This window comes from Bombus bifarius, unplaced genomic scaffold (genome assembly GCF_011952205.1).
Source record: "Bombus bifarius isolate JDL3187 unplaced genomic scaffold, Bbif_JDL3187 scf7180000008165, whole genome shotgun sequence".
In the NCBI taxonomy this organism is placed as follows: Eukaryota; Metazoa; Arthropoda; class Insecta; order Hymenoptera; family Apidae; genus Bombus; species Bombus bifarius.
In genome coordinates this window covers 1,923,432-1,950,500 of record NW_022884487.1, presented here as the reverse complement: position 1 = coordinate 1,950,500, position 27,069 = coordinate 1,923,432, and the positions used below count along the sequence as shown (strand labels likewise).

Here is a 27,069-nt window from a genome sequence, read left to right as displayed (position 1 = left end):
CGCTGCCTCCGCTACGTGTAGGCGTACGTGTTGTGCAGGGCCGTGCCGTTATGAATTCAAACCTTCAAGCTTTAGATGCACCCAAGAAGAACCATCTTGATCGTTACTGGTGCGGAAGTGATGACCTTGGAGCGTTTTAAGTCGAAATTGGTATTTAGGTTAGGTTTTCGTTGGACAAAATTAAATTGCATAGGTTTAGGACATTGTTATTATTGATGGCAATAATAGGTCAATAGGTCTCATAGCACAGGCTCATGGTGACATCTGGTGGTCAATAGAGGAAACGCTTGATGTGTATTTACTCGGTATTTATAGACTACCTGATACAGATACATTTCTTAAAGCAGATATGAAAAACTTAAGACAGTTTCCTTGTTCCAGAGGGAAAGTTGCAAGGAACCGTTACGCGATCGTCAATTCAAACGTCTCCTCTGCTAAATACGTGGACAGACCTGCCCATGATGGGTGAAGGGGTGTAACGGATCTTCCCGAACTTTCGCGAAATCTGGACTGGTTGGCCATCCGGTGAAAAGCAGGTTGATATAACTTAACCTTTTATTACAATGTGACTATATCAAACAAAGGTATACATATATATAACCCAAATACTAGTTACTAACGATAACATAATATTTTCTTAATTTCTATTTAGAATTTGCAATACTGAACTAGAGTCCCAAATTAGAGTAATCTTAACTTCTAAATTAGGATCTACATATATAGAATAGTAAAAGAATCAAAGATTTCTCACTTTATACAACTTTATACACTTTATACAAGGAATACAAAATAAAAAATGTGTAAATTCGTCTTTACTTATAAATACTAAATAAGAATTTAATTTCATTAATTTACCTCTTTTGTCCATGGTCCCTTGACCAATTCCGGATTCACAACCTTCGCCCATCTTTGCTGACACTGAACGTCACTTCTGTCTGGGAAGTGGCCAGCTATGACATCCCATCGAAGTCCGGTCCCAAGTTGCTCGGCGTTGCTTACTAGCTGCTTCAACAGACCGTCCTGAAACCCATTTAAATGGAACATATATTACACATAGGTAGGAGCAATGTAACGCTGTAAGGTGGTAACTTAAAACTTCACATGCAATGCAAGATATTTTAACAAACATTACCCTGTCTTAAAACAGGTGCGTGTGAAGAAGACCATTGACTTGCTGTGCTAAATTCATGTTAATAATTTTACTCGTGCAATGTATACTTCCGATTTAAACATTCGAGAAAGGCATCATTTTTAGTTATGTTAATTTTTGGAGGATATCTTTTAATTTAATATCTGCAGTATAATTTTATTTTTTTTTAATTGAAAGCCAATTTTTTTGCAAATTAATCAGATACATTCTTGTGAAAAATATTATGCTAAAAGTAAAAAAAAATGATGTACATATGAAGATGAAGCTTAATTGCAACGTTAACCTTTTATGATATGGATGGAATTATAATTAGAAACGAATATGGAGAAGTATAAAAGTTGCAGTCTTTTTTGCAGATTTGTTTGGCACGTTTTTATGGAAGAAATTAAACTAGAAATACGAAGAAAAAAACGAAACTCATATCGAGATGAAGCTTAATACTTTAGTACTATAACATTTACTATATGGATGTGGTTGTAATTAAAAAGTAATGTAGAAATGACTCTATCGTATGAAATTATAAAATGATGCAGATATTTCAAATTTCAAATACCGAGGATTACACGATGCCATAGAGATACTGTAGATTCAAGAAGAGAATAGAAGAAGAAATAGGGAATAAAATATTCCAAATTTTAAGATGGATGTATGAGAATTTTCACTTGGCAATTGCATCAGATTAAAAAAGAGAATAAGAAGAGAGAGAATGAAAAAAGTCATGTAACAAATGGGATCGATAGGCCTATGTGATGTTTCCCACGGGAAACCATACGGCGCTGCCCGTTCTTTATAGCCGCGCATATGACTATGGGGTGGTCGAGGGCATCTGCCCGCGAACGTAACTCGTTGTAGAAGGTACGAAGGGTGGACCTTTTTTCGAGGCCTATGCTCATTGTATCCTCCCCTTTCGCGTTACATCCGATCAAAGTCACGGTATAATGACGCGATCACGTGTGCATTCTCTCAGCTATCAAGGTGCGTCACAGAGAAACAGGGGAAAGGAAAATAGCGTGGAACATTTTTCTTATCACGGTGACCAATGAACTTTGGTCCAGTTCAATTTCTCTAAATAGTTTCACGAAAATTCTTTTAGGGGGAATCAAATTTTTAGGGGGAGATTACAAATTTTTATTATTTTTTAATTTTTTCTAGACTGAACAAATTCGCAACGTTTAAATTAGCAGTCATATTTATAATTTTAAAAGTAAACAAAATCACTAATTCTTTTTGCTACTTTTTTTTTGACAGTATTTACAACAATGAAAAAGTTTGCAACATTTGAGTTAGAGATGCGTGTATTGTGTATACATAATTATAAAAGTAAATAAAAAATTCAAATTTAAATGTTTCAGAATATGTAACATGGGATTTCCGATTGATTACCTCCTCTTTGGTCCATCTTCCTTTGTTTATGTGTTTTCCTTGACCATTACTGCTCGCATTTGTCGTGTTTGGATTCTGCGACTGATTGCTGGCTCCACGACAAGCAATGATATTGTACTCGTTGTCAGACTCTCCCCCGCTACTAGAATCGTAACCAGAGCGCGATCTAGAGAAACAGAAAGAACATTGTTTTTCAGTAACTTGAAAATCATAAACGTGAAATTCGTGATTAAAGGTATATCACAATTGAAGTTTGATTTACAATAACGTTTACACCTCAAGAAAAATATTTTTCCAAATATGTATTTATTAAACTTAAAATTAAAATTTACAAATGTATTGATTTTAATCTGGAATGGCCACAAATGCGTTCCTAATAATTGTCATTTCATTTATTTCATTTCTTAGAGAAATCAAAGTGAAGAAAGTGTAACAATATGTTAAAGCCAAAATCTATTTTTCATTAATATTTTATAACAATATTGAAACTAGAAAGTGATACATAAGAAATCTTTCTTCAACAAAAATTCTCACACTGACGTTACGAAATCTTTTTTTTTTACAATACAATCCAATTTGAAGACGAGTGTGGTTCAAGAGGGATGTAAAAATTCGCGAAAAAATCGAACGTGCGAACGTGTAACGGATATAGCTATTTTTTTTTTGTCCGTACAAAGGCGAAGACGGGAAATCATGGATGGCTGACCATCCATCCTGCGCGCGCTTCTTCCTCTTCTTTGTCGAAGGAACTATCGCGCACTCACCACCCCTTTGTTCTTCACCCTTTCCTAAAACCGCCAACCAAGAGGCAATCTTGACCACAGTCTGGCCAGTGTCAGTTTTTGCGGTTACAAATGGTTTGTTCCTTCATCATCTTCAAGGATTTCCTGTCTACTTCTTCCGCAAATGATCGTTATTCATTCCCGCCCCCCCTCTCACACTATTCCTTAATTTCTTCTCTTTACGAAAGGCTCTTGGTAAAACTTAAAAAGAAAGATAGAATCACCCACTTTTTTACTCAATTTGTCGTTCTTCTTATTCATTTCTTTTTATTCAGTTTGTATTTATTATTTACATAAATGTTTCTCTTTTATATATTTTTCATGATAGGAAACTAAAAGAGCGTCCCACTCTACCCGGAAGTAACTTACACATACAGTAGATATATATAACCTCATTACAGATGAAAGAGTTCACTGTATCTGTCAAGGTCATCTGCGATAATTTCATCAATCAAAACTCTGTTAACCTCAATTTTTTACAGGATGTTCCTTATTTTGAATTTAATGGTATTCGTTCCAGCCAATCAGAAGTACTTTAAGAAAACACTTTTGATTATTAATTTTTATTACTTGAAACTCTTAAAAAACGATTACTGAGAGAAAGATTCTATCTCAAAGATTTTGTCTAATATTTAATTACTCATCTAACAATTTCGGTTGTATTTGTTTAATTCCTTGCTAAAATTTTTCTAAAAAAATAATAGTGCCATATAAGTGTAGTAAAATGACTTCAAAAGGAGCTTCTTTGACTAATGTGTAGAAAGTTTCACATTCGTGGAAAGGCAACAGAGCTGATATTACACAATAATCCATCGTCAAGTGCAATTAGCCAACAGTTGGCTGCACGTTATACCAACGTATTTACATTCCAGCCACTGTGGAGTCTATGTTTGCCGGATGACGTAATTTGACGACGATAACTGGTCAGCTCGAGATGAAACACACACGTATGTATATAACGTTATGTACTCCTCCACATAGAGAAATCAAACGCAACGGTCCGAATGCTTGTTATGTTTACTGTTTCAGGCAGGCCACGACCGGCATTTCCGCTGCACGCAGCTATATCGTGCGAGCCTTCACCAAACGGCGCTCGTTTAACCCCTTTGTTCCGTCAGAGTACGCTGCAAAGACACCGCAGCGGCGCCCGAGCGAAACCGAGCACAAAAGTTCACTATACCGAACCGTTGGTCATTGTTCTGACACAATTATTTCGAATCAACGTGCAGAAAATGATGTAATATGATCTCCAATATTTTAAACAGACCTATTACACTTGACATTGCTGGATACATAATAATACAAAATTTGGAATCGTTATATATTTTATGGGAATCAAGAATTTAAAACAAGTTTTAATTGGAATTCTATTAGTTTAGAAAATATCTTTATCAAAGATTTATTAAAATAAAGAAAGTGCAACTAAAGTTATATAATGATAAATATAATAAATATTAATAACTATAACCATTCCTAATTTTCATTTTCACGTCAATTATACGTGACGAATTCATACTGCGTTTCCATGTATCAAAAGATGTGCCATCATCCTTATTAGTACTAAAATATCATAACCTTTATACTACCGAAACAAATCAAAAAGCCATTAATCCAACCGATAAGCTGACAGCTGAAGTTTTTTTTTTATAATCCTAGCGTTAAATTTGCAAATTTAGACCCGTCTTTCGAAATTTAATTATAATATAACAAACTCACTAATTGATGGAAGCGCAACGGCAAGAAATAATTGCTGCCTATTACTGCGATATGGTAAAAGTAGGATTCCAGCGCCGGAAATTACCAGTTACCCTTGAATCCTTAATTAACAAATTTTGATGGATTCATCGTGATTGATTATAATCTTTACTAATAATGGATGCTACTATTTTTTTTATTATTATTTATTACTATTTAATAATTGATACATATTTTACTATTATTTGGTAATTTTTATTTCGATCAACTAAGAAGCAATATAGAGCCGAGGGGTATCTCTGTAGGCTCAGGGCGGAAAATAATGACAACGATAAGGTTCACCAACCATCTGCGTTTCGCATATGTTTATATGACGCGTATACTTGTGGCATCCTACAAGCGCTATCGTTCCATAACCTTCCATTGTAAGTACTTCATTGCCAGATACATACATACATGCATACACACATCACATAGCCACCTTCTTCTCTCGGTACGCGCAGCTGCTTGTTGGTGAGACAGAAAGAAAGGGGCGAGTGCACTAGGGTGAAAAAGTACCGAAGAGCATGAAAAGAGAATCACTAAATTTGCTTATACTCTATTAGGCTTCACTTATCATGAATTCAAAAATGTTTCGCCAATGGAAGGTTTACGATATGCCTCTTTTATCTTTACATTTGTTATTTGTACTAGTATGTGTACACAAGTGTGTTTTGAAAGCGATCATTTTGTTATTAAACCATGTTTTCTTTTCGTGTCGTATCGATGTCCAACAACGAAAGCAGCGATCACTATCCCAATGAAACTTCTTGGAATCCTTCATCCATCACCGAAGTAGGTATCGAGATAAGAAAACGAAAGTACTTATGTATATAAGTCCCATGAAAGTCAGCGGCAAATCAGGCGTCACTAGTTTACATTTCATTAAGCCATTAAGGGCAGTGAAATAATGCGTACAAAATATGTAAACGAAAAATTATTCCACGTAAACTCACAATACGCACCGAATTTGAAGATCTGAAAATCCAAAAATCTGAAGATCTCAAAATTTAAAAGTTCGAAAGTTTGAAAATTTGAAAATCTGAAAATAAAATGTTACCTTAGCGCAATATTAATCCTTATTGAGACAAAAAATCTCACAATTTTTTCTCGTCTCGATTAAGCGTCTATTTAACAACCAATAAAATCTTGAATATAACCAATAGAAATTCCTCTTTTTATCCCTTCCAGTTGTTTCCTGGCCTTAAAAGACCGATACCATAGAACACGCATGCGCATATTTACTCAGGCAAGCACGTGGCAACCGTGCTACTACAGGAAACGCGCGTTTTCATCTTTGCAGCTGTTTTCACGTCGGTGATAGAAATTCGTATAAAACGCAATCGATGCACTCTGTAATTGAGCTTTTAATTGGCGGAGGCTAGCAATGCAATCTTCGCTGCCCGAATACGATGACTTTCTGCAGGTGCACATATGTTTACGTTCCCGGCTGTAGACAAGTCGAGAATACGTTATGAAGCGTTCACTCACGAGGGAATGCTAGGAACTGAAAGGGGAGTGCCGCCGTTCAGGTGGAATGTCTTCTGCATACAGGACGTGTCGCTTAAAAAAAGTGAACACTGCAAAATTCGTGAAACTATGCAAACAAATACTTGCCGGTGATTTGTCGCTCCACTTGCACGTGACAGGGTTGATTGAGCAACCATATTGACTTTTATATACCTTCTTTTAACAGAGCTTTTAAAATTTAAAGCCTCGTCATTCAAATTTATAGACAGGATTTTGGAGGTTAGACGCCATTTCTGTCAAGATTATAGTATTGTAAATTGTAAAAGAATATATTTGTTCATAATTGTGATTTGTGTAAGATTAGTAATATTTATATATAGTTGCACACGCAAAAATGGTTTTCCAAAATTTGAATAATATTGTCATAGTAATAAATGGACTATAGATAATAATATTTGTTATAGAAAAAAAACGACTTACAGGCGATGAATTTCAATGTCTAGAATGTCATAGACTTCCATGACATGTCGAGGTGTCTAATCGCGGTATATCTCTTCACAACGTGTCTTCCATGAGAATTTGCTAGATACACAGTCAAGCTGATACCAGCCATATTTGAATTCGTAAGTTGACAGACTCCTAAATGTCATTTCTACGAAAAATAGCTATTAACAATGTTAAAAAACACAACTAATATTAGACATAAAATATATTTAAATGTATACATGGGTAAAATGTTATATATTATAATAGAATAATATTCCTTGTGCGCATGCGCAGTTACAATAACAATCACATAGAACAATTGAACAACCCTTTTTTCGGGTGCAGTAGAATTTCCATGAAAACAAATCCTCAGAATACAAGAATGGAATGCACAAATCGCATTTTTCTGCATCCTCCTTTTCACTTTCTACTTTGTATGACTAAACGAGAGTCTGGAGCGGAGGCAGAACGTGCGCAGAATGGTGGAACGTCTGTCCGGTATTCGACTGGGCTTCATTCAAATTTGAAAGTAAGAATGGAGGAGACGGTGCGAACCACGTGCACTTGATACACCTCGTCACGTGTGAACCAACACGTCATAAATGTACGAAACACATGAATTATTTTTCCACAACACACAATTATAAAAATACTTTAATAAACAAAATATGCCAAAAGAACAAAAATGTGAATAACTATCATTATTCAATTTATCAAAAAATTCATACCATCAGAGAAAAAATGTTCAGAATGGGGAAGAAAGAATAAATTAGCGAATGAGATAGAATAAACAGAAGAAGGAGACAAGAAGACTGCTAAAAAAGAGAACACACTATATTTTGCCACGTTCCGATGTCTCTTGGTCCAGCTTTCGCGACCAACTCTTTACTACCTACTTAGTCGTGACGCGCGAAAAAAAAGGACAGAAATATCGCTGGGAATCGCAAATACACAGTCGGAGACGATCGGTATCCGTTCCTCCTCCTTTTTTTTCACTCGCGTTATGTAAAGGCTTTCGTCTTCGTGGAAGTTCTAACGGTCGCGGATATCCTTGAGTTTAAATCCCGAGACACGTGGCTAGACGCAGGACTTCCTCCGGCATTCTCACGATCCGCGAAAATATGTGCGCACATCGTATATACATATGTATGTATATGTACACCACGGTGCGATAGCCGAGAGAGGTTATATAGATAGAAAGAATCAGCACTGTGCGAACGTACGATGTTTGTTAACCCTGAATGGTGGTGGTGTGATTCCCTTCACGCCTCACCACGTCGAAAGTATCGCGAATAAATTACAAAAATGACCGCTGTCATGAATATTTATACGGAACAGACATCTAACGTTTTTTTATTGATGACGATTGCGAAAAACGATGTAGGATGAGATCGGTCATCGTTCGAGATACCATCAAATTGATTTAACTTGTAAAGCAATCAAGCACGAAGCATATGTAATATAGTGACGAAACTGAGTACTTAAAATTTGATGGCACTGATAACTATACTATTTTAATTTTTGTAGTCGATCCTAATTAATTGTAAAATCTGTTTCTTTCCATTTCTATCTTTATTTTATTTATGTAATCCAAATGTGGAATTTTGGTAAAAAGATTGGTAGATAAAATGGTCAAAAATAGTGTAAAAAAAAAGGAAACGGAAGCAGACGGAATGCTGAAAAAAGATGCGGGAGCGATAAGTCGAAGAAAGGGCACGTGGACAGGCGAAGAATAACTGATAAAATCATCACGATTTTACCTAACACGTGACACTCGCGGTGGAAACAAGGGACAAGCGAAACGACTCAACCGAGACACTCATTAATCAATTTAGGACACTAACTCCATACGTGGAGTAAATGGGGTGATAGAGAGGGAACACAGAGAAAGAGAGAGAAAGAGAGAGCAAAATTCGAAGGGAACACGCGAGAGGACAGGGTGCGAATGAGAACGCAAAAGGAAGATAGGAATAAGTAGTGGTGACACAGGAAAGAGAAGGGTAATACGCTAGCGGATCACGTCGGATTTTATATCTTCCTATCCTCTTACCTCGGTGCTTCTCACTTCCTGTTTGGTCAAAAGGGTAATTGTAATTTCCTGACCTAACCGCTAAAACTTCTACAGGATACTCAAATTATGATGCAAAGAAAAATTAAAAAACAAAGAAGGAAAATTAAGTGGGTTTCATTGTATGATAATTTACCAACTAATAATATCATTAGTAATATTAGCAAGTGCCAAATTGTAGGTTATAGACATCTACTATATAGCGTCAAAATTTCACATCGAGTAGTACTATCAACTGTCTTATAATTTGTAGAATTGATCTGTGTAAAACAACACTTGTTTTATTGTCAAATTTGTTACTGGTATGCACAATAATATTAGCACTCGTAATTTATAACTTGTAATTTGTAAGATTTTACTAATAATATTAGTTCAATTCTTCAAGAAACCTCAGATTATTTTGATGAAACAAATTAAACAGAAGACTGGCAATATTTTAACTTCGGTAAACTCTAATGAATAATTCTACCTCAATACATTTGTAATGATACATTTTTATGTAGAAATGTTTTGTTTTAGAAATTCGCACGAATTGAGAATACAAGAGTCAAACCCACCTCTCCTCCCCCCGTTTCTTTCAAGTTTAGCTGTCAAGCGAATTGAACGTATCGGTTGCTAAGCTCCCTTCTCTCCCCAAATCAGCATGCGAAACTACTGTCGGAGGTCGAGGACGTCCGGTCAAAATTTCCAATCGGCTGGTTTAACCTCGGCGACAAGAAAGCGCCGTGCCGTAGTTGCGAGGCGAAATGAATGAACAAGCTCTCACACTTAGCGTTTACTTGAAAGGTGGCGACACAAGCAGGTGCTGTGCCACAGCTGTCCCCTTTGTCTAGGACTTCGGACGCTATATGACTAAAGTGGTCTGTATGATCTTAATGACAATTATTCCAATGAAATTCGATAACTATTATCTGGTATTAATCTTCATTAAGATTTATGCTTTCACATGTGTTGTTTCCTAATCTTAAGATATGTAGATTTAAAAGTTTTACTCATTTGGTTAATTATTAGCATCAATAATACCTAACAAGAATATTATGGAAAATTATCGTTTTTGTTAGCGGATATTGAATCTTAAGATAGAGAATACTTTTAATTTCAATATTTACTTCCAACTACAGAAGACTATTCTAAGACTATTCTAACCATATAAGATTTATGAAATTACTTGTTAGGTATAGAGGGCAAAAAAACTATTCAGTACTTAAGAATTTAGCAAATATTAAATCATTTACACCCAACAATATTTTATTGTCCACAAATCATGTTTGTGACAGATACCGACTAACGGTAAATATCATTCCAACTTAGTGTATTTTTCATTACATCGATCGGTTCGTCAAAGAAACAAGGTGTTACCAAGGCAACGAGGTAAATCTTGGTGAATTTCAGATAATAAATACCTATTGACCCAACAGAACGCGGTAAGAAGAGGGTTAACGAAGCTATTCACTGAACGATATTGCATCGTGGATACGCGATTACACGTTCATTTCCCCCTCTTCGAATTTTCGAGTTTCACGACGAAAATCGAGCGTCTCGTGAGAAAGCGAGAGAAAAAAGAAACCCATCGTGGCTACGCACACCGCGACTATGGACATCTGCCGAAGTTCCGAACTTTCCCCTCTTTTTGACCACTTCCTTGCGAGTTGTCTGCCGTATTCTCGTCCCCCCTCTTTTACCCCATCGTTTGCAACGAGCAGCCCTAAGGCTAGCAATCTTCCTTTTTCTTTCTTTCACCTTCCTTCCTTCCTTCCTTCCGTCCGCCTGTTGCTCGTCACGCAACAATAAGGTTATTGCGCGAACCAGCCGATGTCCCTTCCCAAGTAATGTCCACTATTTGTGTGTCCCATGGTCATGGTTCGTCGGAAAAAGCCAGACAGCAGACCTATAACGCCTCTTTGCCTCGTTTTGTACGTATCCTTCCGAGATCATATCGCCTGGTCGAGAAACGTATCAAAGCTTGGAGAGATATGAAAAAAAGGTATGCATAATGTAACGTTCTGAAAATATCATGACAGATATACGTTTGTAGATGGCGGACCTACTGCAGCGATAATGGAGGATTGTGTACCAAACTGGAGAGGTCAACGTTCGGATTATTGTTCTTCCAAAGAGCTACACGTTTCATTTCGAAATTCTTTAGAAAAAAGTTCTTTTAATAGTCTAATAGTCAATTCTACCTCATTTACATTCTAGGAGATATTTACGAATAGAATTTTTTATCGTAATAATCCTTTTAACCTTTTTGATAATACAGATGGCTATATTTAACTATTATTGTGATTATTGTGATTGACTGTAACCAATCAGAAGCGCTCACTATATAAATACTAAAAGTAATTATAGCCACTCAACATATTGTTACTTTTACAATATTTTACGCAGTTCACATATTCTTTATGACAGCAGTACATTATATAGCACCCACAGTGCTGTAGTAAAAGTGGTTAATCTCAGATAATTTTTCTCTTTTACGCAAGATTACATATCTCTTCCCTCCGCACGGCATTATATAAACTCAACTTAGACGCTGCGTGACTCGTTAACCAATTAAGGGCCAACTATGTGTTAAGGCAACATTTCATTCAAAATGTTCAGCCACTTTATCTTATATTATTAGATTCTACTTCTTAATATTTGATTATGGAAAGAAACTTAAAAAATTGAATATCTGTTTCGGTACTATACCTCTATACATTCTACAATGAAATTTGAAGAAATTAAAATATTTATAGCATTATAATATAAATCTCTTCTGTATCTCAAATCTCTTGTCTTTTAAATTATGGAAATTATTTTAGATTTCCACAATGTACCTGTCATTATAATATGCAAACTTTAAATCCCTTGCTAAAAGCAGTATGTAATGTATACCTTCTTACATATTTCAATAATATTATATATACACTTTATAGCATAAAGTGATCTACAATCAAAATGTTTATATTATAAATTGCAGCTAATATAAACTTTTATGTATTATCTATTAAACTGCTTGATCCTTAGTAAATTGACGCACCGGATGCTATCCCTCAAGCGGACAAATTCGAAAAGTGTTATCTGGAGAGCGCACCGCTCCTCCGTGGGTAACGGGTCAAGAGTAAGGGTCAATGCAACCGTTATCATCCGGGGCCCCATTTGGTCGCGTGCGACGCGGTTGCCGGCACAATTGATTCTGTCGTCGATTTTCCAAAGTTACAGACCAGGTGCAAGGGATCCATTGGTCCCTGGCCGTCAGCTGCTACCCCCACGACCCACCCCCTCGCCACACAGGCCGACCAACACATGATGTACTCGCGCGTTCCTCAATTTGTGCGTTTAAAAAGCCTCTCGTGCCGCGGAGCCACCGATGAAAGGGAACGCCCTGGTAAAATATGCGGAATTTCCAAGTAGACCGGTGCGCCGTCTTACGGGATCCTATGAGCGCGCTGTTCTATCATCAGCGGGACAGGTGATCATGACAAATTGCCTGTTGGGACCGTACTCTACTTTTACCGCCATCTTACGATTTTCACTGTTCCTCTTCCTTGTACACATTCTTATATTACTTATATTATGAAATATATTATTTTAATCCTAGTATTGGTCATCGTTGGTTTTGCGTAACTTTATGCGATAGTATATTTATTTTTTGCTTCGGAACGTATAGTAAAAATTAGATAATTTTTGTTAATAATAATTTTTTTGATAGAGAGATTTGAGACTATCCCTGCCCCGTATTACAGAGTTCTTTATTTGGTTTGTTTGGTCGAATTAATTCAATTTTGATATTAAAGGACGAAGAATTTAATACCATGCGTCATGAGAAATATTAGTTGCTAAGTAACTATCTATAAAACGTAGTACTACGATGATTCATGAAGAATTCTCAAACGGTAGAAAATACTGTGTAATCCGTGGATAATCAAGGATTCGATGTCACGAAGTTGTTACGTCGGCGCTGTGGCGAGTTATTCAATGAACCATGTACAGTACACTTTCAATCGGCATCTAGGCACGACTTGTGGTTGCTTGATTCATGAATGGCATTAAGGGAATCTGTCTCGAGCACGACAAGGTGATAAGACGAAAAAAGATTGAATGAGGACGACCATAAGCGAGGAGGATGAGGAAGACGAGTCAAGATCAAGGTCAACGCGTTTCGGAATCTTCGTTCCTTCGCGAACCGGTCGGAGAAATTCCAACAGAATAATTGGTAGAAAAAGGAAACTAACGAAGTTCCAATCCTTTATCAAGATAAACCATATAGACGACGATCGAGAAACTTGATTCCTAATGTCAGGTTAGACTATTTAGAAATATCAAATTTTGTGATAGCTGACGAATTAGAAAGCGAATGAGAAATCGTACGAATACACCTGCGATTGTTCCACTGATGGCGAGCCCAATGATAGCTTGTACTACTTGGCAACACGTTTTGAAAGTATGGATTAATGACAGCTCGACCCGTACACGGCGCTCGACCCGCCACCTTGTGTTCGCCAAAAGGAGTAACAAAGATAGCTGTTTCAACGAAACAGCCTGTTATGTATTTGGTTCCTAAGCTTATAATAAAAATTCCATCGTAAAGAGATAAAACTTCCGTTCCAATTAGACGCGGCAGAATGTTGTCAAATTTTCTCCTAAACTTTGTATTTGAACTTTACCGACGGACCACACACGCTCTTATATAAATGAATCTCGAAACAAGTCAGAAAGCTAGTACATACATACTTGTACGATTCATTCCGTGAAAGAGAGCCAGATATATATATGTATATTCGAATTTGTTCGGGTTCGAACACGTTCCCCGCGCATAGGGTGCATGGATAGGTATATACCTAACACATACTCACGTAAATATTCGTGTACATGTATGTACGTATGTATATAAGATCAAACGAGGCAGGCAACGACATCAGGGTAGAAGTCCTTATGAGAGACATCTGGCTACCACCTGCCTTGATGCCCTCGCATTGCCAAACTTCCCCCCAATAGAACTCTCCCCGAGCATGCGCACCCGCTCCTATGACGCATACATGTGAATGCACGTGTATATGAAGATGCACGTGTTCGAACGCGTCAAAGAGCTTCACTGTAACTAAATCGTCAATCGAACACACGGATTTTTAGTCTTCCCTCTGTTTCCTGTCTTATTCCTCGAATAATGTCGATGCTTTTTTGCATTTGAGGCCGATGTATCCAGGTTAGGTTAGTAGCTGAAGATTCTACAATTAAACTAGAAAATTTCGATCTATTGCGGATGAGAGATTCCACGTTGATTGATTACATTCTAAATTAAATTTTCAGTTCCAAAAATTAAAAAATTTTCAGTTTCTAGAATTAAAAATGTTCAGTATTCAAAATTTAGATTCTCAATTTACAAAATTCTTAGTTTAAAAATTGTGAAGATGCATAATACAAAATAGTAATTCAATGACACAAATGCACCCATAATTAACAATATATCATTTCATTAACATCCTTCTCGGGATATGACCGACTAAGCTAACCCCGAAACGCGCATATGTCACTTTTAGTTCAAAAGCATGCGCTATAGCAAGATAGGCGAGAGAAATTCTCGTGCCCCTAGAGGTGTATTGGTATTAAAAAAAAGGAGAGAAAAAAGAAGAAAAAATGAAAGAGAGAGAAAAGAAAAAAGGGGGAAATCCCCTCAGTAGCGAGCTTCATCCCCCTCGGCTCGGGAGGTGCGCGTCGTGCACCACCACACGCCTTACCCCGTGTACAACAACCAATTGTAAATCGAGCAACGAGCCACCCGGTGCTCGTTCCCATGACAAGTGCGATGGGTATTTTCTCCTCGTGAATCTTTAATTCCACCGTGGGAATCGAGGCTGCACATCGCGAAGAATCAACCTCATGGTTGATCCATGCGCACCTTGCTAATGCCGACTGATTAGAGTATTAGAGAGCCGGAGCACGAATCTCGATTTTATCTACCCCGAGCCAACTCTACGCCACTGTATCGAGTCGAAAGATCGACCCTGACGCGCGTGGAACTGACCACGCGGTACGCGGTAAACTTTCGAGTCTAGACTTGATTATCGACCGATAGTGCTAGCTCGGAATGAACATCGAGTAATTTATGATTTATTAATATTTGAGTGAAATTCTTTCCCTTTATGACGTAGGAAGTTTGTGACATAATACAAACGTAACTCAAAATTATAGATTTTTACATTTATTTAAATATCAAATCTGTTATATGATTTTAAAGTAATATTTTAAGAAATGATTCCTACGCTTTTATATCTGTATAAACTAATCTAACCAACCGAGTCACGATTCCAATTCAATCAAAAGCCTAAACGCATAACCTAACGCGTAGTCGAATGGATCATCGAATCGAATGAGAAATGCATATGATGTAATATAGACAGACAGGCATTAATAAAGGAAAAATTAAAATAAAACGGCGGCACAATGATTGAAGGGAATATTCGAGGGCAAGAGGAGATCATTAGAATTCATCATGTCACCGGGTGAACGAAAGCGGCGTCAGTCTATCATTTGGCCGTCCCTCGGTTGAGAACAATTCGAAAACATATGCTCCGGTGCTTTTGGAAGACTCAATAGAATATAAGAAGGCGTCGCGTCACAGACGAGAAGGCGCGCATGCAAAAGCCTTTGCTAGGCCAAAGTCGTTCCAGACTGCGGTCTTTCTTGACTGGAGCAGATGCTGGAAATCAGGCTCGCTCTTGTGTGTATGCCCTCCTGACGATCGACGACGACGTCGACCCTTGAACGAGTGTACCAAACCCAACATCGAAAATAATGATACGAATGAGGAGAAGAGAACGGGCTGTAGGCAGAAAAGAGAGAGAGAGAAAGAGTGAGAGAGTGCGAGAGAGAGAGAGAGAGAGAGAGACGGAGAAAAAATTGTTCTTTCTTCTGGGGGGACTTCCTCAAGAGGCCCAGTCGCGAATCTCGTCAGCAGAACTGGAATCCCTTCGAGAAATTTGTTACTTGACATCTTTTCAGATCTCTTTCCATCTCCCTCTTTCCTTTTTTTCATTGTCTTCCTCTATCTTTTTCTTGTTATACATATTTCTTATGTCGTTGCCTTACAATATTGTCCGCCAGAAGCTTTAAAAAGAAGCACAGCTGCTTAAACGGTTATTTAATTGTCATCTAAAAGAACACTCCTCCGTTACGAATTTAAATGACCACCGGCGCGATCTAGCGGAGATTTTATGCACAGATACGAGGTACCCGAGACGCTGTCACGAATTCTAGGAATTCGTTGTCGTAAAACCCGCTTGAATCTCATCTAAAATTAGATCGATCTGCGAGGATCGTATTCTAAGTTTACTATGCACCCTGGTTGCACCGAGGTAACCTCACGCGTCGGTAGATTCGTTTTTTTAGGAAGTACCACACGCGACGAAAGCGGAGCGATAAAAACAAATCTATCTTTATCTGTTCAAATTCGTTATAATTCTCGATAACAATATTCGATCTATATCATTAATACAATTACATACCATTAGTTTGTTGTACTATTATGACTATATTGCTTATCAATCAATATAAATCATGAAACATGGTATCTTTTCCTAATTTAAACGCTTTCGCAAGCTTTCCTCTAGCATTGTAGTTTCTTAGCAATCCATAAATTCAAGACATTGCTAAGAAACCCAATCACGCGTTTCCTGTCCTATTCTGCCTGTGCAAGTAGCATCCTGCTGCCTCCAGAAAGAGAATAAAACAGTGTCTAAGATCAGACGACGGATTTCCATGAAACGCCTTGAGTCGGTTTCCGGACAAAAGTTACAGCTGAAACACGTTCCGTTTATCTCGTACAACCTACACGTGGATTCGTCTCAACTTTGGCAATCTCCCGTTGACCCAAACCGCATGTCCTTCTCTCTGAACAGATATATCTGTGTACCTATCTCTCTGTTTCGTCCCCACTCCATCACCAAGCAGCGCGCACAGCGGATCATTCACGAAGTAATCACGTGTCTTGGGTCTAGTATGATGTTCTCCTCGTTGTAACTCATAATTTCCGCGTTTCACGTTTTTGACGTGATCCTTCCCTTCCCAGGATGGCGCCCAAGTGCGAACTTTTCAAAATTCAACGAACCTTTGTGCCTTGTCTCTCATCCTTCGATCACCTCGGCTCTTTCTTTCTATTCTTTCCTTCTTCCTTTTGCCAAACGTGATTTCGCGTTTTCAACGGGTCTGGAATCTTGATTTACCAGATATACTTCTTCAATTTCGTGGCTTTTTTACTTTTCTTTTCTCAGCCCACATTTCGTGCCGTGCATCGGAGCCCAGATATTGAATTCTTTGCATCAAGCAAACTGTTCTTTCTTCTTTTTTCTTTACCATTTTATTATGGCATGAAGTGTAATCTTAGTGCCAAAATGTTATTGTTAGAAGATTTTTAGTTAAAAAAAGTATTTAGTGGAAAAATTAGCAAATCATCAGCTTATTTAACATGGGAACAATGAGGAACACGTATCGAAAGGCGGTCAGGGTTGGCTATTATGCCAGTTCAGAAAATGGATAATACGCTGGACCATCGGTTAAAGGACGAAGACTCAAACCCGTTCGTCAACAAACGAAATAAACGACTGGAGAATTCTCAACGGGTTCGATCTGAAACCGGGTTTAAATCTCCTTTAGCCGAGAACAAGTCGCTCCGGCTGTAGACCTGTATGCGCGCTCGCGCGTTTTCACGAAAGCAGACCCTGGGCCCCAGTACAGAACCCTGGTCTTTTTCCCTCTGGCTTCGAGCGATAAACCAGCCTAAAGTGGGATATCTGCTAGGTAACAACACGAGGGATAGCCGGAGGTTCCTTCCAGCATGCCTGATGCTTTTCCTTTCGGGCTGCCTCTCTCTGTTTGTCTCTTCCCCCCTTCCCCCCGTCCAAGCTATTCGGCATTCTCAACCTACTGGGTGACTTTTCGAAAATGCCGTCCGTCTGTCTTCTCTAACGCATTCGTAATCATGGATGGAACAACTGTTGATGTGAATCCACGAAAAAATTTTTTAAAGACGCTCTATTATTCTTCAAAAAGATTTCCCAAAAACTTCATTTTAAACGATTTTTATTCTTTGTCATATTCAAGGTAATAGATTTGACTTTTTAATTTCGAAAATAGTTTGAGGTTAGGTAGATTCGTGCCAAAGTTTAAACTGTACAAAGTTTCACTTTTTCAGTAAAGAGAAATAACGAATATCTCAGACTGTGAGAGAATTAGAGTGTGAATGTTTATGCAGATACATATTTTTATAAAAATAAATTAAAAAATGGACCCTGAGTAGTGGCTTGTATTTATAACCTAAATATTATAACAAAAATATTACTCTGAATATCTTATACATTTTTGCATACATTTTGTCTTTTATTTCTCATAAATACATAAACATTCTCGATTTAATCATTATGTTCCAACCTTAATTTATTATTTCCAGAATTATTCACTTATTTTGTTTTCAATTATTAATTTCTAGTAATTTTTCTTTGATTATTGATCTTATAGTAGTTTTTATAAACGTAAATATAAACATTATTTGAAGCACAGTCGAGAGAGTGAACACACATGTACAGCGACATTGTAATCTATCCTGAGATAAGGCCGCATCCTTTGATACCGACGCTAACATGGAGACTTCCGTTGTTCCGCAGCGAGATTTTTCGAATGTTTATTACATGTTCCACGTTTCCAGCCAGAGACTGGCTGTATGCGTTTGTTTTGATAAAACGCCTGAATATCGAGTCTAGTTGCGCTGACAGTTTGCACGAGATAAAGTCGAGGACCGGTGAGAATTTAAATAAGCAGATAACATTGCAGTAAAATCTGGATAGCTATTAAACTCAAGACAGCACGTTGTCGAAGAATCACATTTTCTGATTACCTACCTCAACTCTTAGTAAAAAATGTCCAGCCACGCGTAATAATACCAAATTAACAAAAATACTAAAATTTGTCAAATAATATAATGTCATTTCGGAATATTTGAGCATTATAAAGTATTCATTCTTAATTAATCTAATATTAATTGTATTTGATCAAAGGCTTTTTGTAATATATCAAAAAAGTATATAGTTTGTATGTCAAAACGCCTTACGTTTTCATTAATTTATTCGGGAGGGATGATAATCATCAAAGATAACCGCTAAAGAAATTGAATACAATGTCCAACTAAAAATTACAGAATTATCCCAGGAAATGTTATATTAAAGTATAACGATAATCAACCATGCGATCAAGATGGATGATGTGTTCGTGTAAATCACTGAAGAAAGACTGATGTGCACATGATATGTTACTTACGCTTCGGTGGGTGGCGGAGAGTAAAAAGATGAGTGGTAGGTAGCAATATCCACGGCCTTCGCTGGCAATAGCAGTCTACTCGACACTACATCCATCCTCACGGAAAGTCTTCCAAGAAAACTCGCGGTCAGAGGGTTCTGAATGGTTTTCGACGGATCCAGTCCCGAAAACTCGAACTCCACAGCCTCTCGACGATACTATCTCCCTTTCTATCTTTCCTTCAGTACTTTACGTACTACCCACAGTACCGACAACACAAACCATCGTCAAAACTCTTCGTTAATAAATCGTTAATATTTTGTGTACCTCTGATAAATATTGAACCCCTGGCCCCCCACTAAATCAGTTCGATTTTTAACGCGAAAGGCATGTTCGATCGCTTTTTCAATATCTGATAGAACTTTGTCTACCAGTCGTTCACGACTCGTTGCTATTTACAATACATAAAGATCAGCGCGAGCAATTCCCACGAGACCTGCGAAAACATAAGAACTTCGTATGTCTCTCTATCTCGCTTCGTCTTGATTACACGCACTATCTTTCTCTCTTTCCTTTTGTCTAATTTTCATAAAGTAACAATACACTTCTTTCTTTTAGTTCCGTATTTATTCACCAGCGATGTGACGTACTTATTGTATAATTTATTGTATAACAATACTTATTGTATCTTGTTAAACCAGATTTATCGACACGTGAGAACTATCGACGAACGACGGTGAAAAAGAACGTAATTCCTCACAGAGTCTTTAGTTAAATAGAAAAGAGAATGTTTGGGCGCACGCGTCGCGACAATGCAATGAGCGTTTACTCGAATGCAGCGAGGGGAAAAAAGCGTTGTCGCCAAGGCAGCTAGGTCCAGGAGAGGAAAAAAGCACGACACGGAGAGAACGGAAACGATCGTTGGAGCCGAAAAACAAAAACGATTCCAGAAGCCTTGCACATACGGTCCTTGTCGATCGAACGCGCGTTTCTTTCTCATCGGTCGATTCTCGAGTCTCCTTCAGCCTGGTTATCCATTATGCAAAACTTAGCGAGATTCGTTACGGGTTTTTGTCTTGTCGCGACGCGCGCCCAAAATCGAGCACAGTCACGCGGGCGTCTCGACCTGTCACCGTTTAGATTTGAACTAAAGGTACCGGCTAGATTGTCGGCGGCTTGCGCATGAGGACGATCCCTACTCCCTACTCCCTAACGTGCTCTCGTGCTGGGCTGTTGGCAACGTAGTGGGGAAAGATACGGTCGCAGTTGCTCGACGAGGGTAGGGAAGGACAGGAGAGTCACGGGACGAGGAGATGGTACACTGAGGGCGCAATCAAATGACGACCGTCCCTATATGTGTCCCAGTATGTGTGCGCTTATATCACCTTGTGTGCGTTCTTAGCTACATATGCCCTCCATCGCCCGTACACTCATTCAGGCCTATGGAAAAAAATAATCGAATGGTGGATGCTGTGATGAAAGCTCTCTCGTTAAACCCTTCCTTATTTTGGCATTAATGTATAGATGTATGTAGAGGCCGAAAGATAAAAGATTGGAATATAGATATACAAGGTACGAAGCAATACGTGGTACAATAGGGCAGAAGGTTATTTTACACACAAAAATAAGTGAAATATGTAGAATAACACGATAATATACTTCAAAAAGGTAAGTTTACTAATTTGTCATGTATGTATATTTGAATTTGGCTAATTCCGGCCTGAGCAGGACTGAATAATCGACAGAAGCATATTCTATGTATTAAAATATGTCGGAAATCTAAAATAACTTTTATTTATTCGACTTTTATTTCGAAAAAAATTAAGTTTGAAAATTCACCAAGTACATATATACCAGATTGGGTGTATATACATACATACGCTCAAATTTGAGTTTGTCAAACACGAGACATTAACACGTTACGCCGGGCGTACCACCGGTGGTTCACGCTTAAGTTCCCTATCAGGCGGCGTGCACCACCGGTGGCTCACACTTGAATGTTCCATCAGACGGTACGTACCACCAAAAATGTAGTTCGTTTAGTAACTAGAAAAAATTGCCATACAGTTGAAAATTTAAATAATAGAAATTTAACGTATATTAATTGAAGAAAGTAGGATTTATTTAAAAACATAACAATTCAATATTATAAATTTATTGTGAACATGAATACGAGCGCCGCCCCACGGCGAGAAACACAAATAGCAGCGCCAGCGTGAACGTGTTAAACGAGAAAGTATACTACATCGAGTAGACATGTATTGATATTCATGACGATAAGAGATGACAGTTCTTAAATTTGCGCTAGAACAAATGGTGTCTATGACATGAGTATGTACATGAAAATGAGTTACTTATAATTTGACGTCATACACACTGAGGATAGATGGAATTTGTGATTTGACGCACCACATACTACGTCATACACTTATGAATGATACTTAATGAACGATTTCTTCTATAAGGATAGCATACATGTGTAGTAAAAAAAATTGCTTGAATATGATAAAAAGGATAAAAAAAGGTGCCATATCGACCTTGGAACAGAGGATATATATATATATCCTTCTTCAAATAAATTTAACGGTTATTTAATTAAATCTCAAAAATTTGAATTTTAAATGATATATTTCGAATTTCAATGCAGTAGACACTTCCTTAATTCCTTCTTCATGGATGGAAAACTCCCTGTTATGCAAAGACAGTTGTCATGCAAAACGAAGGAAAGCATGGAGAATCACTACCGAGTAATCTCGAAGTCACGTTCGGAACAAGGATGTCCTTGTTTTACGCCGACTACTGATCGTTTTCCAGTCCCCGAGAGAATTACCAGGGCTACCGTCTAGATGTATTATAGTTATGTAACCGTTTTGCGGAAGAATATCCCTTGTGCGTACCGGGTATCCGTTTAAAAATCATGCGCGCTATTATATTTGAAATACAAATTTTCTAACATAATGTTTGATAATAGAAACATTGTCATCTATAATTCGTACATTCGTAGATATGTGGTCAACTGACTTATATATGTTAAAGTTTAAGTTTCCATGTATCAAATGAAATGTATCAAACGAGAACATTTTGAACGATAATTACTGGCCCATAAGGAAATGTACAATTTAACTACTGTTCTTTTACTCTTCAGCCCATTGGTGCAGTACAAATACAGGTGTTACTCGCAAGAAACAGCTCGTGCATCTTTTAATACTCATAAAACTGCGTCTACCATTGTGACTCGGAGGAAGTGGTCAGACATAAAGAACACTGTTGGACAGTCGAACACACGTGTAAGAACACGGTGTAAAGTGTGAGGATTGGACGTGACATGTTACCATAGGAACGACGAGTTTAGGATCTAGAAAGTGAAAATTAATAAAAAGTTAGTCAATGGCTTAAAGCTGACTTCTAATAAAGCAAAATTGTATGACATTTACGACGACCTTGAGGTCGCTGTGATTTCGTTATGAGATGTTACGGTAAATGAGGAAAGTGCAAGGCAATGTTTTCAAAACAAAAGAGAGACGCATTGCTTGTGAGAACGTACTTTAATTCTGGTGAATACCTCTCGCTCTGTGCACGCCTCAGGGTGCGTCTGCATCGTTGTTCGCGAATACTTTCCCACCGTGGAGTTTGGCTGGAACAACGTCTACCAATACGTACATGTATATATATATATATATATATATGTGTGTGTGTATATACATATACATTTTTCTTTTTCTTTTTGTAAATATGCTGTACTTTTATATAGAGTACGAGTTTATGACCTACACTTCGTTTCAGGTTATGTTCTTGTTATTAAGTTTTTTGATGAATAAAGATCTATCTGGATGGTTGCTATGAAAACAAACCGTAGTAGAGTTAATGTCTGTCTTCATGGATGTCTTCATGGAAGAAGTTAGTAACGAAGACATAATATATGGATAATAAATAACGGTTATGGTAAAATTGATGTAAATACCTAGTGTTTTCATCTATTTAAGAATTTTATAATTTTCAGAGGTGCCAGAAAGTAATCGCGTTCATCGACGCTGTACACCATAAACACGTAATAACGTGGAGCCGTCTTCATGGGTGTCCCACGTATTATGCAAGAGATGGGCCGGTAGAAAATTTTTCAGGCCGTTGAACAGAGTGTACAGTCCTCTGTAGCATACCTTCGCCCACGATCAAGTTCGAACTTACTTGATTTCTCTTTAGGACCAGGTACATAGTGTTGCAGCGATAAAATCAAAATTTGAAGCGATATAATATGAATATAAAAATCACATTTCTTAAGTGCATAATTAATTAGTAATGTTTTCAACCATTTCTAAAATATTGTTTTGTTAAAATGTTAACAGAATATCCTGTACATGATACATCAAGGTTAGGATGCAGTAGTATCAACAGAATCATCCCTAAAAATTCTTGAGCCACTAAAAATGCAATAGCTTGAGGAAAATATTTACAAATTGTCCCACCTTCTCGTGAAGAATACCTTAAGCTACGATTCATAGGCAGCTGCGAACAATTTAATACCACTGTCACTCAGAGCTAACGCATTATATTACGTCAGATTTGATCGAAATGGTGGCACGGTTTCACCTATAATTTCGTGCAATTTTAACGAGAATCGCTTCAAATTTGCAATTTCATTTCTCACAAACAATCTAATATGTGTAAAATTACTTTTAATATTGACAAAAAGGACGCTAATAATTTCCTGAACGTAACCATGACAGGGGGCGAGGTCGTCTTGAGACGAGTTCAACGCAAATTCCAGATAAAGAATATAAGAAACAACCATAAACACGACTCTTGAAGAACTCACTCGTCGAAGAAATATCATACTAAACGAGTCATTGAAACGCAGAGTCCATAATGATTATTCGAATTCCCCGCATTGTTTTGACTTAATTCAGTGTGAATCGGCCTTAACCAGGACTCGTTGTGTTCTCAAAGAGCGAAATTAAGAGAGAGAAGGAGGCGCACCAAGAGAAACAAATGAACCGGGAGGAGAGTGATGAGGAGAAGTACGAAGGAATCGAAGAGGTGGCCGGGGACACGGAAGAGAAGAGAAGACGCGAGAAAGACGAAGAAACGAGAGGAAGGGATCCGGAATATAAGTCTCTGCAAGGCCTCGCGGTTTCGCCGTTGCCTTCTCAGAACCGATCGACTCTCGAAACGCGAGGGAACAACAAAAACCAGATCGCTTAAAGTTGATACCCATTTCTTTACACCCCGAATTTAAATGTAACAAAGTCGATCCAAATCATTTCGGTTCCTTTGCCACTTTATCGATAAATAAAGCTGTTTACTAGGCAATCAAACCGAACCTCATTAATAATCAATATTGCTTAATCTATACTAATAGAGGGCGTTGTTGAGTTGTGACTAAAATAATTATCGTAATTCCAAAACTTAACAATAACAAGCACACAACAATGAGGTTATACTATGCCTAGTCATAGCTATAGATAACTAGATTTATGCTCATATATTATTTAAAATAAAGTAGAGATTTAGAAAAGTGTCTGACTTTTTACTTCTCTTTAGTTTAACCTGTTTGTTAAATAAAAAGCTACATTTGTTATGTTGATATGGTTAAGTTGATAGAATTTAGCTCATTTTGTAAGAACGAGTTCTAATGGCTCACTTTGTTCGCGTCTCCGTGTATAGCTTTAGCATAGACCTCGATATGCCTCTCGTTTTACCATGTCGGTAACTTCAACGAGATATTATTTTTTCTTTGTTCAATTATTCGCTGCCGTAACGGCGTATTGTGCAGCATCAAATGAAAAAGAGTTAACGGCGAGTTCAATATCAAACGTCTAGTTCATTTACCAGTTTGCCAGCCTCTGCCAGCCTCTGCTAGGCTTTGTCAGCTATTCAGAACAACGACCGGATACGAAGTAGACGTAAACACTAAATACATAGAATATGGAAATGAATGCAATGCTCGTGGAACAGGTCACGAAATTCTTTTTGGGCCGGTCCTGAGACCCAGGCGCAGAATAAAGATTTTTGCCCCGATAGAAAAAAAAAATTTACCATTCATGCGCGTAGCTTGGGAAGCGCGAAAAATTATGCCGGAATCTTTTTCCCCCCTTTTCGTCTGAATCGGCGATATTGTCCGGCACAGATTACACAGTTCCTTGCTCGGACTGCCGAAACCATACCAGATGGCGTAATATCCTTTGACTTCGTATTATAATAAGTGAATGCAAAAGTAAAGCGTGTGATGCGTCGAACGATGATACCTTTCTATACAGACAAATTTTTGTTCGCGTGATCCATCCAAAGGTAACCTACTATCTCATTATTCTTCTTCGATGCCGTAAGACATGCACGAATGAAGATGCACGAGATGCAAGAATTACGATCCACATTGCTCTCTTGAACCTCTAATGAAAACTTGGAGAATTGAGTTTCCTAGTACGATTATTACTTAGTAACTAGTAATATTAGAAAATTGATAGGCATAGGGTTAAGTTTCATAATTTTGCAATTTTACGTCGAATATGACAATTAGCTGATTGATGACATTTATTCGTAGAATTTTATTCGTTTAGTATGATTATTTTACTATTATAAAATTTGTCACTATTATACCAGATGATATATTAACATTGGTAACTTGAAAATTGGTAACTTGGTTTGTGATTTGAAAAATCTGACTACAGATATTACTTTATGCAAGAGGCTCCTACTATTATAAACATTATTCTTTAAAAGTATACTTGCATAATAACGTATTTTATTAAAAATTCAATAATGTTTCTACAGATACCCGACATACCCCCTGTCCATTCAGTATTCTTGCGGAATCAAGAAGAAGAAAAGGGGGCCGCTCCGAATAGGATTAAGAGCTATCCACTCTGAAAAAACGTCTGTGAGGAATGTCGGGAAAATAAATGATAAGCTGTCGTCAAATAATATCACGCACTAGACGTATAGTTGGATAAGACAAATTAATCGTCTATGTGGCATGAAATTCCTCGAACGGGACCAGCTACGAAACAGACGCCATATACGTCGGATGGAAGGCAAGAGCGGTATGCCTGAGAATGGATGCAGGTCGTTTCGACAACGCAGACAGGTTTTTCCCTTTGAAGTGCACGGGGAATCCGCCTTCCGGGTTCTCATTCGTTCCACGTCCACTCGTCCTATATACTGCCATAGATAACTCGCCTGGAGGCGACTGAGAACCATCGAGCGTGGCGCTGTTGGTATTCGGTACAAGGAACTCGCGGGCACCCTGTAATTTCGCTTGTATTAACGCGGTGTACCTCAGAAACTGCGAGTTACCGACCGCATTGCGGTACTTGCTGCCCGATTCGTGTCCGTGGGTCGGTAACTGGCCAAAAAACGCGAGCATAAATTATGGCTGACTCTTCCTGTATCGGATTTTTCGACTGGTCTTCGAACTTCGTCGGCCTCTGCGCGCGTAATGAAACGATTGAAAATTACAGGGGCCCACGGTGATAGTTAGAGCAGCGAGATAACATCGGTCGTGCCACGGCATTTTATCGTGTGTTGTTTTAAGCGTACTAACGACCGAGTAATTAAGTCTGCTAGCACTGCCTCCCTTGAGGCCTCTCTTCTCCTTTCCAAACTCTACTTATGCGTGTTAATTATCGAATTAAGAAACACGTGTATATACTACGTTCATGTCCGCATAAATGTTTGATGTCTCGCTTAGTGGTTCAGAGTAAACTATACAAGCCCCAGAAAATGTTTAGGAA

The 27,069-nt window shown here is 37.9% G+C and overlaps 1 protein-coding gene and 1 long non-coding RNA gene across 7 annotated transcripts in view; one reads left to right on the top strand and one right to left on the bottom strand.

Moving 5' to 3' along the window:
• Positions 1–27,069, bottom strand: part of LOC117209081 (transcriptional activator Myb) — a 41,226-nt gene that overhangs the window by 7,741 nt on the left and 6,416 nt on the right. The window contains exons 1-3 of one of the 3 annotated variants that reach the window (XM_033450674.1): positions 19,364–19,623; positions 2,534–2,699; positions 856–1,020 (exon numbers count right to left, since the gene is read on the bottom strand). In XM_033450674.1, the coding sequence (XP_033306565.1) occupies positions 856–1,020; positions 2,534–2,699; positions 19,364–19,458 (426 nt within the window). In that variant the 5' untranslated portion in view covers positions 19,459–19,623. Of the gene's footprint in view, positions 1–855; positions 1,021–2,533; positions 2,700–19,363; positions 19,624–27,069 lie in introns of those variants that run through there. The other 2 variants (XM_033450672.1, XM_033450673.1) reach the window with 2 other exon arrangements.
• Positions 15–2,497, top strand: LOC117209088. Of its 4 annotated transcripts, none has more exons than XR_004487849.1 (5): positions 15–158; positions 229–305; positions 368–536; positions 951–1,057; positions 1,148–2,497. It is a non-coding gene; the product is annotated as an uncharacterized LOC117209088 (long non-coding RNA). The 4 variants fall into 4 exon arrangements; XR_004487846.1 differs by having other exon boundaries at positions 382–536; positions 1,148–2,496; XR_004487847.1 differs by having other exon boundaries at positions 382–536; positions 951–1,147; positions 1,507–2,495.